Genomic DNA, 14,825 nt, shown 5'->3' with positions numbered 1-14,825 from the left:
AAAATCTGAACACGTTTAATTTTAAACTTCAACAAGATGTAATTTATTAATTAACAATAGAATTTCAACAAAATGAATACTATGAATAGATGTGTGTCTCAGCTCTCTATCATTAATATATCCGCCCTTTACGGCAATGATGGCTTCCAGGCGGTGTCAGAAGGCCTGGAACCTCCTTCAGATATAGTTTTCTCCCTTGGTGTCCCAGTGCTGGCTGAAAGTGGCTTTGAGGGCCTTGATGTTTGGATGACGAACACTGCATACCTTCTTCTCAAAAAGCACCCAGGCTGATGGGGCCAAAATTGTTCAAAAGAACTAAAAAGACTCATTCACGAGAGTATTGCAACGGAGAAGATAGGTTTTTCTTATTGCTGCTGTCAAAAGTGGCCTATTCACTCTCACAAGGCCCTTTTCAAACACTTTTTTGATAGCTCTTTGAATAATCAGGCAAAAACCCCGGGATCTCTTGCATGAGCCCTGATGTACTTAAGGGGATTGGCCTGGGTGTTTTCTTTAAATCCTCTGGATTCAGTTTGGCCTTTTTGACAGAACAATTCCTCCTTTCCAACGTTTCGGAATTACTGACGGTGTAGACGGTGATATGGGAGACGCCTAACTCCTTGAAGTGGGCGAATGGAAATTTGTCGATCACATTTAAGTTCCATCTTCTCGACTTGTACATAACCCAGAAAACTCAGGTAATTTGTTTTGGTACTAATTGCTTATGCTTTAATATTTAATTTTTTTAGTTACAAACACATAACTGATTAATAAAGAAACTTTTAAAAAAAATTGTGGTGCGTCTACATAAAAACAATTTTGAACAGAATTCAAGGAGAATATCCGAATTGATTTTTTTACTTCATAGATAAAATGTTTTATAAACATATTTGAGTGAATTATTTGGATTATTAGTTTAAAACCTTTTTTTGATTTAAGAAACTTATAACATAATAATTTATCACTCCTTTATATGAACATTCCATTTTGGCTAATTTAAGTGAAGTTTGCAAAACAAACAAATGATCAATAAAAATTATTATTTTTAGAAATTGCCTTATAATTAAAACAAATTCCTTACTCATTTTTTGTAAAATTTTTCAATTTATTCTTTAACTTCCAGCAAAAAAAAAAGTTGAAAAATTACTCTAATATGCCATTAATTGAGCTTCAAGTAAATAGTTTTGAAATATAATATTTTTATTTTTTATTGATCTGAATTAAAATATTTTGAAAAGATAAGATTATTATCAAAAGACTTTTTTTTTTTTTGTGTGTGTGATAAAGTTACATAAATAACAAATTGATAAATGTTTTATATTTATTGAATACCATTTTATCAATATTGAAATATGTAACTACTCCTTCATTTCCACATTCCAGGACTCTGTTTTCAAATACAACATATTAGAGTAGACATATCTTTATTATATTCGTAGTATGTAGAAAATATATTCAAAATGGAGAATTGATTTCCTTACAGAAACAAATAAAGATTCAGAGCGAACAATTTCGATAGAACTCCTATGAATCCCTAATGTAACTAAAGCAGTTAACTTTATTGTACCTATCAATCTGTCCTCAGAAAAAAAACATAAATAAATTGGTGAAACATTGCATTTTTTGTCAACTTCATAGTATCTGCTAACAGGGTTTTCACCCTAAGGGCGTAGCTCTTTTACCCTAAGTGCCTCATTGATGGCCCAGGAGATGGTATCGCAGTACATGGAGTGGTTTTTGATAAGGATGGACATGGATTTGCATGGGTAAGCTTTGATAGTCTCCTTGAACCCAGCCTGGAACCTGGGTGTCCCCTTTCTGTTACTCTTGGAACTGTGTTTGGACCTGCAGGACATACCTTCTTTTTTTTTTTTTTTGTTGTTTGTACCTCTGGATGATGGTGTATACTGTGCATTTTGGGTACATCAGGAGGCTGATGATGTCAGGGACAGAGTGTCCTGCGCAAAGAAGTTTGATCACAGGGGATCTTTTTTAGTGCTCCATTCTCATGAAGTGGAATTTTGCTTTTTTTTTTCATCGAAAAGTTATAAATACACCCTACAGATCCTCCCCAGATTACAAAAAAATACTTTTAGATATCACTGTTGCTACTCTTGACGGTCATTAACTTGGTCTAAATTTATCTGCATGGGTATGTAGAACTAATATTCAATAACTGTTGTAATTTGCCAACAGCTTAAAATGAGCTAATTCTAGGTCAACCAATAGTATATGACCCAACTAAACAATATAAATTATCTGCCAGGTTATGTGAGAGTCTGTAGTTTATTGTTTTAAAAAGTCAAATGACCCGTTTTCAACTTTAACTAACGAAAAATATCTCTTATTTATATTTTTCAAACTTAAAATTGATTTAATTTTCCTTAATAGACCTTAGGAAAATAAATCATTTTTGCTGAAAATTTACAAAAATTGACAAACGGGTCATTTTGACCAAGTTACCTTAAATAATTTTTATTTGAAATAAAAAAAAGAAAAATATATATAATCATTAGAAACCCCCAAAGGAATATAAATATTTATTCTTGTAGAGACCAATTATGATTATTTTGCATCCAGAACAAGAGTACTGTTACAGTAAAATCAATAATTTAGAGCTAAAAGTATATTTGAAACGTAATATGTAAGTATGTAAAAAAAGTAAAATTGGCCACTACACAAAAAAAATCACAGTCAGAATAAGTAGCTCTACCATTTGTTTTTTAAGTTCGTGATTCAATGAATGTTTTATTATTTAGTCACACATGGCTCATATTTTTCGACTTTTGAGACTCTCTTGTTAATTTGAGGGTTATTTGAATATATTTGAGGTAAACTATAGTCTTTTATCTATTATGTGGCCAAATTTAATTATGCTATACTTAATGTCAAATGACATAATTACAATTAAAGATAAACTATTTAGTGATGTTCTCAAATTGGATCCCCCTTTTAATATTTAAATAGACTAAACAAAAAAATACTCATGAAAAGTCTGACGATTGTGGGTTATATAAGGTTGTTTTTTTTACCAAAGAAAATTACAATTACATTTTATTATATAATTTAATTATAGTTATTTTATAAAACTACTAAATTAGGATTTTTTGTTAACATACCTGCAATACCTGTAGAATCGATGAACGTTACCCAAAATTACTTTTCGATACAAAAACAAAGGAATGTATATGCATCAGTTGATAGCTACATATTTTTAAATAAAAACTATAGACAAGGAAATAAAGACATGTTTCGAGGATGATAAATTACATGAATCAGTAGTTATTGAGATTGTAGATGAAATATATAATAATTTATTTGTTTCCGAAAAAATAATTTCAAAAGTAAAATGTCAAAAGATCCTTGATGAGGAAAAATTAAAGGAACTGGAGTATGAAGATTAATACAGTCTAAGACTTGACTCATCTTTACATGAAGTAGACATTTTTTCCCATAAATGGGATACGGGTTTGTCAAAAAAAAACCGGTTATATTGAATATGGAACTTCTGCAGAAAAATGGTTTACTAATTGTAAATTATCCGGTACCCGGAAGTTGGAACTAAATATTATAAATGTGCTGTTTCCTGGAGACTATCAATCATTCCTTCTAGGAATGTCCTATTTTAAATATAATATATAGAGACTTTCTTTCGGTTATAGATTACTCTTTTGGGTGTAAGCTTCGGAATGAATACTTTTTAACATTTTTTAGCGGGGACAGACAGGCAAACAATGAATACTTCTCTTACAAAAGCAATGTATATTTTGTACGCCCTAAGGTAAATGAAATAAAAAGACACAGGAGGATATTCCATCTGCATGTTTCCTTTTGTATGCGTCTTTTTTACTCCTAAGCCTACAAGATATCCCATAACCCCTTCGGAAGAAAATTTTTATGAACATTTATCTCATATTACTGCAAATATTGAACAAATCATATTGGAAATTAAAAATCATGATTTTTTTCATTTACAAAAGTTGGCTTAAACTTATAAAAAATGTAACAATATTCTTACACTTGAAATAGAAAATTTGCTAAAACACGATTTGATACAAACAAACTAATTATAGATTTGTAATTATCTCGTCAAGTTCTACTAGAATTTAATCTGAAATTAAAAAGACTTTATAAAAAGCAAAACTTTACTTACATTTTCTGTTTTACATTTATTTTCAAATAATACTTCATTAATTTCTGAGTGAGTAAGAAATCCTGAAATAAATTGTCAACGTTTCACTCAATATTTTATATGCGTTCTTATTAGGGATGGTACATAAATAGGTTGTACCATGGTTCTGTTATATGTAGTATGTTTTTACCTTCGATGCGGTATGACGATAATATTACATATTTTAATGTTACAAAATTTTGGATATTTTTTTAATATTATTAATAGATTTAGACAGTGAGGTAATATTTTAAAACATAAGCATCCTATTATTTAAGAAATAATTTATTTATATAAAAAAGACATAATGGATTACAAATTGAACAAATGCATCTCAGTTGACAAAAAACCCAGTGGTATGGTGGAGGAATAGTTTAAATAAATTTTCCTCGTAACTACATGTACGGCAGTTGGCGATATTTTGACTGCTAATTGGTCTTGTTTATTACAGGAAAATATAGACAAACTCAAAAAAAGTATATATATATAAATTCATAAATAATAGTAGTATATAACACAGGTATATTTTATATCAAGCTATGCTTCTTTAAAGAAGTTAAGTATATTTGTCTAGATAATAAATTATCGTAAAAAACTAGAAAAACTACAGTAACTGTATAAAAATAAAACATTTCGAAAAATACCGTACCGAACTGTGTACCATGAAGGGTGTACCGTGGTTCTTAGTGAACCGAGGGTTTAGTGTACCGTCCCAGCCATTGTTCTCATTATATATTTACCTCAATGATCAAAATGAGTAGTGATGAAAATCACGTGTATTTTGGGTATGTTAAACAACAATACCCCAACAAGGCTTACAAAACAAATTAAGAAGCTATCGTGATATTTCATTAGAGCAGCTACAATCAGCTGTGACAAGGGAGGAGGGGAGAAAGAATTCAAAAAGGACGTTGGTCAAAATTACTTCCATGTCAATCCCTTATTTTTCCACTGAGTCAAACAAGGAATTGCAATTACAACTCCGTAACAAATCCTCAGTATTACTCTCTGGCTTTTATGAGCTTACATGAATGTTCAATGTCGTTTTTAATATAATTCAGTGTATTAGAAATAGAAGTTTACTACTTAGGAGTAAACAATAATCACAACAGTCTAGGGGAAGAAAAGTCATTCTTCGGATTACCAATTCCAAAAACAGGATGTTCTAGGATAATTGATTAAAAACATTTTACCGAATGACTATATGGGAAATTGGTCCGAAAAATAATCACTATATAAAGACAACACAGTATTATGTGGCTCGAATGTAGTCCAATTGATAATGGAGAAGTGATTAGTCCTGATTGACTCCATTGTGCTGAAATGCAAGAATTTACATTGGGCTTTAGGTTCCAAGGCCTGTGCACGATTCCGGATAAGAATTGATGCCGTTATTGAAGGCAACAAGACTACATTGAGTTAAATAAATTTACAATGATTGTATCTACGGCTTAGTTTTTTTTTTAAATAAATCAGTCGTAAAAAAATGAACATTTCATGTTCATTTAAAGTAAATCGATCAAAAGCAGAGGATTAATTTGTAACAAAGACTGAATGTAAAAATATATTTATGTTGCTAAATGTCAATTTTAATGTTTGGGTGTTAATTACCCCAGACAGACGTCACATAAAAACGCTCTATAATCAAGGCTGGATAAGGTCTAAAAAAAATTAATTGTAAACTACTCCAATTTTGAATAGCTTCATAGCCTTTGTAATTCTTATATCTAGCACAGCGTTGAATTAGTCAAATATAATAAATTACTTTTTGCATTCTAAAGATTTATTTTACTTGATTCTTGCTTCCTCTCTTTCATTTATTCCCAATAAACTTGATGAATTGATCATTGATTTTTCCTATTAATATCTTCCTTTCCAACATATCGATTTAAAGTACTAATTATTTCTTTAGTGTTAAAAAATACATCCTAGTAGTTTTGGGAACATATACCCTTGTCGCAAATCAATCACATTAAACTCGAAATCCTTGTGAAAAGACTCACGATTTGATTCGGAGTTAAACTTAAAAGCTTTAGACTTATAAAAACTTAAATATCATTAATATTTGGGACTATTTAATTTTTGTATGTAGTTTAATTGTAAAAGTGATGAAGACTAAAGGAGTAAAGATTATCATTGGTATATACCCTTTTTTTTAAACAATATATTTTGTCCTTCAATACAAAAGCTAGATAAAATGATTTTACTTAGTTTGGATTACATTTGTACTCTTTGACAAAATATCTTTCATTTCTTTCAACAAATTATTCTTATTAACCTATTAAAAGCCAGGCAAATTGCACTTAAAGGTCCAAAAATAGATAATCAAAATCAAAGAATGATGAATTAAGAAATTTGATTTGAAATGATATATCGGAGCCAATCTAAGTATTTGAAATCAAATTAAGGCATTAAACTTTGACTAAATTTATTGTCAATGTACGGATTAACTTATAGGACGAATTTGAATACAAAGTGACTCAAATATGTTTATGATATATAGTAGATATATTTAAAACGTAGAGGGTGCCACAACAAATTTTTTTTACAAGAAGTAGTTCTACCATATGATTTTTTTTCAAACTAGTTATTCACCGAGAATTTTATATTATTTAATACATTACCTATCATTGATTTAAATGTTATTAGTTGATTCAATTTTCATGAACTTCCGATAAATTTACAGAAAAGCTATAATAAAGGTATTTTTAGTAATTGTAAAGAGCCCCGCAACATTGCTTCCAGCAAATTTATAAACATTTTGAGTTATAAATACATTATTTCGTCATTAATATTTTGTTTTCATATTCCCTGATATGTTAAGTATTTTTTTACTTCTGAGTCTCTTTGGTTGATATAATAAATATTTGAATATATTTATGCTAAACTTTAGTCTTTTATCTATTAAGTGGCCGACTTTTGTCGATGTTTTACTGAATGGCAATAGACATAATTGCAATTGTAAGATGAATTATTTAATATTAAAAAGTATGTGTTGTTAAGTTTGTTATGACGATGTTTTCAAATTCAATGCCCCATTTAGTGTTCAAATAGACAAACCAACTAATACACATGAAAAGTATGACGATTGCAAATAATAATAGCTTTAATGGTTTGCCAAAAAAATTGCAATTACTCCGTCTATATCCAAACAGGTAATGTAATTTTGACATCATTGCATTTTTCAGCTAAATTTAAATAACTTTTATTTTATACAAAATACCTAATTATGATTTTTTATAAACATATCTTCATATAGGACTGTATGAAAATATGAATAAAAAAATATTGGTATTTTCTCATTTTCTTGTTTTTTGGTTAAGATTATTTTATGTTGATCCATTACTTATGTAAAGTACACTTACATAATATAAGTAATTTATAAATTATTCTTCCTTATTGAAAGGATTTCGACGTTGTTCACATCTCTAATGATGAGAAAGAGATAAGGACTGGTTTTTAATATTCCCATTTAAGTTACCCTTTAATTTTAGTAACTATAACTTCAGAAACGACTCGATTTCCATGTGAAATGAAAATAATCGGACTGCTGCTCAAAGACTCGAGAAAACTTCAAAGAAAATTGTAAAAAATGACTCGTAAACAGATTCTTTTTTTTTGTAATAATGTAGGTAATTTATACATTTCGATATACATAATACATTGAATGTTTAAATACATATTTACATTTCATTTTTACCATTTGAAAAAAAAAACATAGTTCTGATTTTTAAGCGTAAATACTGATGGTCAGCTCAGTTATAGGTATTAATGCCCGAAGTGAGGAGAAGATGATATTTTGTTTTGATACTTATTTACCGCCATAGCTGGTCAAAGGAGCGGAAGATTGAACTTGGTTGGAGGCAGCAAAGTTTTGTTGTCCACGTCCTGAGAATCCATTGGATTGTCCTTGGAATCCACTGGATTGTCCTTGGAATCCACTGGATTGTCCTTGGAATCCACTGGATTGTCCTTGGAATCCACCATTGAAGCTAGATCCTCCAGCAGCAGCATCTTCTTGGGCAGCAAAAGCGATTTGAGCTTCGACGGCTTCGGCAATTTCGGGGAAGGGGATTGGGACTTCCTTGGGGAGATGAGCGGCAGAGGGTTGGAAACCATTCTCATCAGCGATCCAGTCGACGACGTAAGTTTGACCATCATCACCAATGTATTCGTAAGATCCCTTCATGACAACAACGTTGTCGGCTCCAATTGTGACGGTGGATCCAGAAGATTCTTGTCTAATACCATTTTCAGATTCGAAAGAGTTGTCAAAGTCGCTGTTGTCTCCAAGGGTTCCGGGAGCATTGTTGGTTTCACTGATGATGGCAACTTGGCGAAGAGGAGATGTTTGAGAAACGGATCCACCAAATGAAGATCCGCCGAATGAAGCAGTGACTTGGTTTCTGTTGGAGGCTTGTCCAACTACACCGCTATTACCAGAAGAATATTGGCTTAATGGAGGACTATTTCTTGCTCTTCTGCGGACTACAAGACCAGCATCGATGAACAATGCGGAGCTCAAAAGAATACAAGAGATCAACTAAAATAAAGTAAAGTTGTATTATTGAACCTCGATGATTGCACAGATATTAAAAATGGTTTTAAATGCCTTACCAAGGATTTCATTTTTATATGTGTTTCTTGAGTGGTGTTGAAGCAAGGAATGATGGTTTATGAATCGATACAGAGCTTTTATAAAAGAACCTCTGTATTACTTTTTTTTAAATCAACAACGGTCAAAGTTGTTGCTGACCTTCATACATATACATGCAATTGTACCGGCAAATAACCTGCGGGTTATTCTTTCTATTAGTCTACTCGCACACTTTTAATTCTTCCCCGTCTACTGTGAAGACGTACAACAATATATACAACTCATGCTCTTCTTCGTTTCATATTATAGTGCTAGGGTGAGAGGAGGAATGAGTGGCCCACTTAGGTACTACCTCAGATAGTAATGACTCCATAACAACCTATGTATTTTGGCAATGAGAAATAGGATTTTACATAATCACTTCGTTTCTGCGACATAGATAGATAAACATATGTAATTCATGTCCCTAATAAAATACATATGATATATGACTTCATGCAATGACCTCGCAATATTAATCATCATCTTAGAGAGAGACCAGAGGTAATTGCGACAATTTTTGTTTCTGGCTCAATTACTACAAAGATAGTTTTACAAGTCAACTTATATCACAGTATTCTTACCTCTGTCTGCTATTATTTGAATCTATTTAATATTTATACCTTTCAGTAGTTTCTCCACAAATTGCATTTGAATGCAACTCTTCCATTGTCACAACCGTCCCTGTAGTTATTTAAAAAAACATCAAATTTGAGTTAGAAGTTAATAAAATTATACTGAATATCTATTTTTTGATGAAAAAATATGAATAATATGAGTCCAGTTATTTCATTTCAATTTATGATAGTAGATTAAGATAGTATTTATAATATAGTTTAGTGATGTTATTTTAGATCAGATGAATTACATCTCCTTCAAACTTTTCAGCACCCTTCTCTGGCGAAATAAAGTATTTTATGTGAGTATACCAACCCCCCCTCATACCTATCTCCCGAGTAGGTTTGTGGAAAAAGTAACTTCATATTTCCAGCCCTTTTTTAATCTCACAATAATCAAGGATAATATAGAGATGGACCGTCATGTTAGTAGTCGAGTATCGTCCAGGAGTTGAACATCGATCATAAAACCGTTTCGAACCATTAACAGAAGGCTGGATATAAAAAGAAACTCAAATGGGAGAGGAATTGTGTTTCATCAAGACAACAACAGGCTTTGATGACGCGTCAGAAGCTCGGATAGGAAGCTCTTATCTATCCACCCTACAGTCTGGACATATCACTGAGTTACCACTACCTGTTTCTATCTATGACCAACGCACTTTTGGTACAAATTTGGCCTCGATAGAGGCCTGCAAAAATGGGTTGTCTGATGTTTATGCTAATAGGGCTTGGACTTCTACGAAAAAGGCTTAAATACAAATGTTATAACGCTTCTCATAAAGGATTGAAACAAGGCCAAAAATAGGAAATTACACTTTTCCTAAAAACAAATATATTGAATTATAAATGGGAGTGAACAATGCAAGGAAAATTGCAAAACCTGTTACAAATGTCACCTTTCTACTGAGCGTTACAATATCTCAAACGTATCCTCAATAAGGGAGTTTTGATAAAAATATTCCAACTGATTACAAAAGAATCCAAAAATTCAATTGATATGAGCTACAGGAAGCATAATGAAAAATTGAGTATATTATTACAAAAATATTGTCAATTAAAAAACTTCCTTCACTCCGGAAACATCTCGACAGAAAGTTGACAGAAATGACTGACTTTTTTAATAATAGCTTGAATTCTAGAATTCAGTTGTGATGAATGTAGCTTCTTCTTTGATGTTATGGAAATTGAAATTGTTGCTTATGTCCTCAGCCTTCCGTATATAAAATATGACTAAAGAAGGGATTTTTGTAAAGAAAAAAAAAAGTTTACTGATTAAAAAAGGAAAAACGGTTGATAATTTGTTGCAGAGTTAAAATTGTATGTCCTTTTTGAACTCAGAGTAGAATAAAGGATCGAAATCGACATAATTCTTGCCGATGTTCTTTCTTATTTCCTTTTACCCTCCTCCCTTGTGACAGCTGATTGTAGTTGAGTTAATGAAACGCCATGAAAGCTAAGCTGCTCTCCTCCGAAACCATCATTAAATTGTCATTGCTCCTATATTCATTTTTGGTTGTTTATTTTTGTTCACATAGACAAAATACACGTGCTTTTAATCATTGGTTATTTTCATTGTTGTGGTTAATAAATATTAAGAAGGCACAGAAAATATTCAGTGAAAACCTAACAGCCAAATAGGATTTATAGGATTTGTTAATAACTCAGAAACTAAGGAAGTACCATTCAAAAAAAAAAAAAAAAATTGTTGAACAAATAATTTATATTTTATGTTTGTTGTAAGTTTTTTTAATTCCATATTCAATTATAATAATACTCAATCAGGAATCTATAGTTATTTATTTAGTATCACATCTGATTTTAGATCATTTTTGATTCGAACTTTTTGAGTATGTTTACCTTTTTTTAAAGTTTAAGCCAATTTTTGACTCTGAAAGAATCAAAATTCAAAATATAAGTTATTGTAATTTTTGAAAAAATGATATGTTTTTATGTGATTTTAGTTTACATGCAATAATAATTACCAATTTTTGGGTCAATCCAATCCTTATATCAACGGAAATTATTTAAAAATATCGGAATATGTGAGTTATTTTAATTATGGTAGGTCACATTGTGGGGATTGCAGTCAATTGAAAACAATTTAAAGGGGTATTCACGGGATTACATTTAGTGGAGTGCTTGGTTTTTAAATTATAATGAAAAGAAATCCAAAAATTAAATATTTTCAATGAAAAATTAAAAAATAGAGTTTTTCGGAAAAAAAAAAATATTTTTTTTAAAAATTAGAGAAATTAAATTTTCTTAAAAAATATTTAAAAATTAAAAATTTTTTTAGTAAAAAATTAGAGAAATTAAATTTTCTTCAAAAATATTAAAATTTTTGTTATAAATATTTGAAAAAATTATTGAAAAATTAAATTTTTCGGGGGGGGGAAATCAAAAATTTATAGCTATTCACATAATATGAAATAATTTGGAAAAAAAAGTTCAAATAAAACACTTTTGAGGATAAAAAATTCATATAAAAAGCAAAAATTCCTTAGTTTAGGGAGGGGGGATACAGGGGATACAGGGGATATATTCCGGCACTGTAAGAATCTATAAGTTTCATTTGATATTTTTTTCCCTTCTCTTCCTCCTCCATTGAAATCAGCTGTTTGTAGCTGATTTAATGAAGCGTTATGACAACTAAGCTGCTCTCTTCCAAAACATTCTTCAAATTGTCAGAGTTTCTATGTAAATTTTCTTTTTCTTTTCTTTTTTTGACATACCCAAAATCATCAATAACCATGTATGTATCTCCTCAGACAAACAGGTTCGTTTCGCTATTTTGTCTTAATGCTTTAGGACGTTACCGTCCATTTATTTATCAAAGAATCTTTGATACATGATACAAGCAACATATAAAGTATTTATATTCTTTGTTAAATACAAGATAAAGGAATAGACATTTATATGTTTTATACGCTAAAAAAACTCTGCATTATTTTCTAGCTTTTTATACCCACATACATAAGAGGGCTCACGGAAGAGTTGGAATGGAAATGAAGTTGATACATTTATTAATTATAAATATATATTGTATTACTTAGTTATCTAAGAAATATCTAGAGGCTAAACTTTTTATAACATATGAATAATTGTTTGTTAGAAACAAGGACTTAAAGTAACATTTTGACAAAGTTGTATGTCAAGCATTTATTTTTAAGTTGTCATCAAGTATCCTAAATCAGATATTGTTATGATTGACCATTGTTTTATCCAACCTATAGCTTGATGTAGTGTTTTTGGAAGGGTATTTGACAGCAATTAATAACATAGTTCATAGTACAGAAATATACTTTATCAAGAAAAATATACCGGTCCAAATAAATAGGCCGGCATACTTTTCAGAGGATCCAATTTAGGGACACTGACGGAACCATGATGCAAATTTAAGCCTTTAACGGCATATATCCTCTGTTTGACATTGCAACCCGTCTTTCTAGTTATTTCTGTAAATATTTTTTTGGGAAATTAAAAATTATTTTTTGAGGGAAAAAATCAAATTCAATTTCTACCCTACTTTTCATATGAAAGAACATTTTTTTTCAAAGTACTGTAGTATAAATTTTTTTTTAATTTCTTGATTTAAAAAAATATTTTTGTTCAAAATTAAAAAGCCATTTGAAAATAACTTTTTTTTTGGGAGAAAGTTTCTAAAAAAACTTGTAAATATCGTTATAATACATGATAGTCTACGTTGATAAAAAAAACCCATAAACTTAGCAATAATCATAATAAAGTATACACTTGAGTATTCATGAAATATTAGTATATATTTGGTTTAAAAAAATGCTACTTATGAACACGAAAATACTTCTAAGTACTTTTGAAAGAAAGTTATGAATAATATTTCACTTATTTCGTTTAAAAATGATTTAAAAACAATGATTATATTTATCAATTGTAATATGGCATATATCAAAAAATAAATGTTCATATCATAATGTTACCCTCAGTTTAAAACCTTTTTAAATTTTGTACATTGAGGGATGTATTGATCGTAAAGAAAAATACTCGAACTAAATATTTTATAAATTATTCAATATAACTGCCTCCTTTATGGACTACCTCCCTTAGACGTGATTGAAATTATTCACATGCTGTGCGCACCATAGATTTGGGAAGTTTTGCCCATTCCATCTGAATTGAGATACGGAGATCTTCTAAATTTAAATATTGACAAGTTTTTACTTTCGAATTGAGATAAGCCTACACAAAGTAGTCGAGGGGATTAAGATCTGGACTCGAAGAGGCCACATAGATTGTACCAAAAAAATATTAGCTTTAAGCCATTCTTGGCATTGAACGCTAGTATGTATTGGAGTTTCATCTTGCTGAAAAATCATCTTAATCGATTTAAATGTATTGGCTTTAAACCTGTCTTCATACGGAGGCTTTCCGGAATAAAAACCCAAGGGAACTTATCTCCTTTATTTGAAATCCCTACCCAAACCAAAAGAGATTGACTATTAATCCGTTTTGTAATTGTTCTTTGGTCTAAGGATACATTTTTTGAAGATGAGGCCAAGAATCGGTAGTTTTGACTGTTGAATTTTTGATCCAGGTACAGTTTCTTTTACTCCGAAAAGTTCAAATAACATTTTACTTCTTTGAATCTGTTTCATCAGTGCATCTTCCGTGAGTTTTTGACTGTAACGAAACGAGAAATCATCCCTAAGTCCTTATGGTTGATTTGATTAATCAAAGTCCTTGACACGTTGATCTCCTTAGCCATTTTTGCCATTAATCTATTGGGGTTCCTGTATATTTTTAATTTAACTACCAGGCGTTATTCGAGTTCTGAGCGGACCTGGGCGTCCACCTCCAGGCTTATCATCAACGTTTCCAGTCTCTTGAATATTTTTAACGTTATATTTAACAGAACTGAGACTGATTGAAGGTCTCAAAATTTGATAAATTTGAAGAGATGATTTGCCAGCACGATGATGTCTCTCTACTGCTTTTCTTAGATGATGCATCTTGACTAACAAAAATATTTTTAATGGTCTGCTTTTTATATGGGAAGAGAGGGATTAAACTCAGATTGTATAAGAACCAATCAGATTGTAGGTAGTATAGTTTACCGTCAAAATTTTACCACCCAAATCTAAGAGGTTTAAGACATGCCTGTAAATGGCATCTTTGACTCCGAACGTATCGTTGTATCAGACCTTATTTCGGATTGAAGACTGCAGTCTTGTCGAGCTCACTCTCGGTCCAGTCCTAAAATTTATAGAATTTGGTATTTGATGACGTCACTCAACTTTATTTTTTCTATATTTAATCAGTTCTAGAACTGATAATCCGTAAGACGAACAGTCTTAATTACCGGTCCCAAGGACTAAGGATTAGATTAGTCCTAAGACTGGATTCAACCGAATAAATACAAACC

The 14,825-nt window shown here is 30.6% G+C and overlaps 1 protein-coding gene across 1 annotated transcript; it reads right to left on the bottom strand.

Moving 5' to 3' along the window:
• Positions 1 to 7,877: 7,877 nt before the first annotated feature.
• LOC121130264 (uncharacterized) lies at positions 7,878 to 9,002 on the bottom strand. Its single transcript, XM_040726025.2, has 2 exons — positions 8,789 to 9,002; positions 7,878 to 8,714 (listed from the first exon to the last, which is right to left on the bottom strand). The coding sequence occupies exons 1-2, from the start codon at positions 8,798 to 8,800 to the stop codon at positions 7,983 to 7,985; spliced, it is 744 nt and encodes a 247-aa protein (XP_040581959.1). The 5' UTR covers positions 8,801 to 9,002; the 3' UTR covers positions 7,878 to 7,982.
• Positions 9,003 to 14,825: the final 5,823 nt, after the last annotated feature.

Source organism: Lepeophtheirus salmonis, chromosome Z (genome assembly GCF_016086655.4).
Source record: "Lepeophtheirus salmonis chromosome Z, UVic_Lsal_1.4, whole genome shotgun sequence".
Classification (NCBI taxonomy): Eukaryota; Metazoa; Arthropoda; class Copepoda; order Siphonostomatoida; family Caligidae; genus Lepeophtheirus; species Lepeophtheirus salmonis.
Note: the sequence above shows the minus strand (reverse complement) of the source record. Positions and strands in the feature narration are given on the sequence as shown.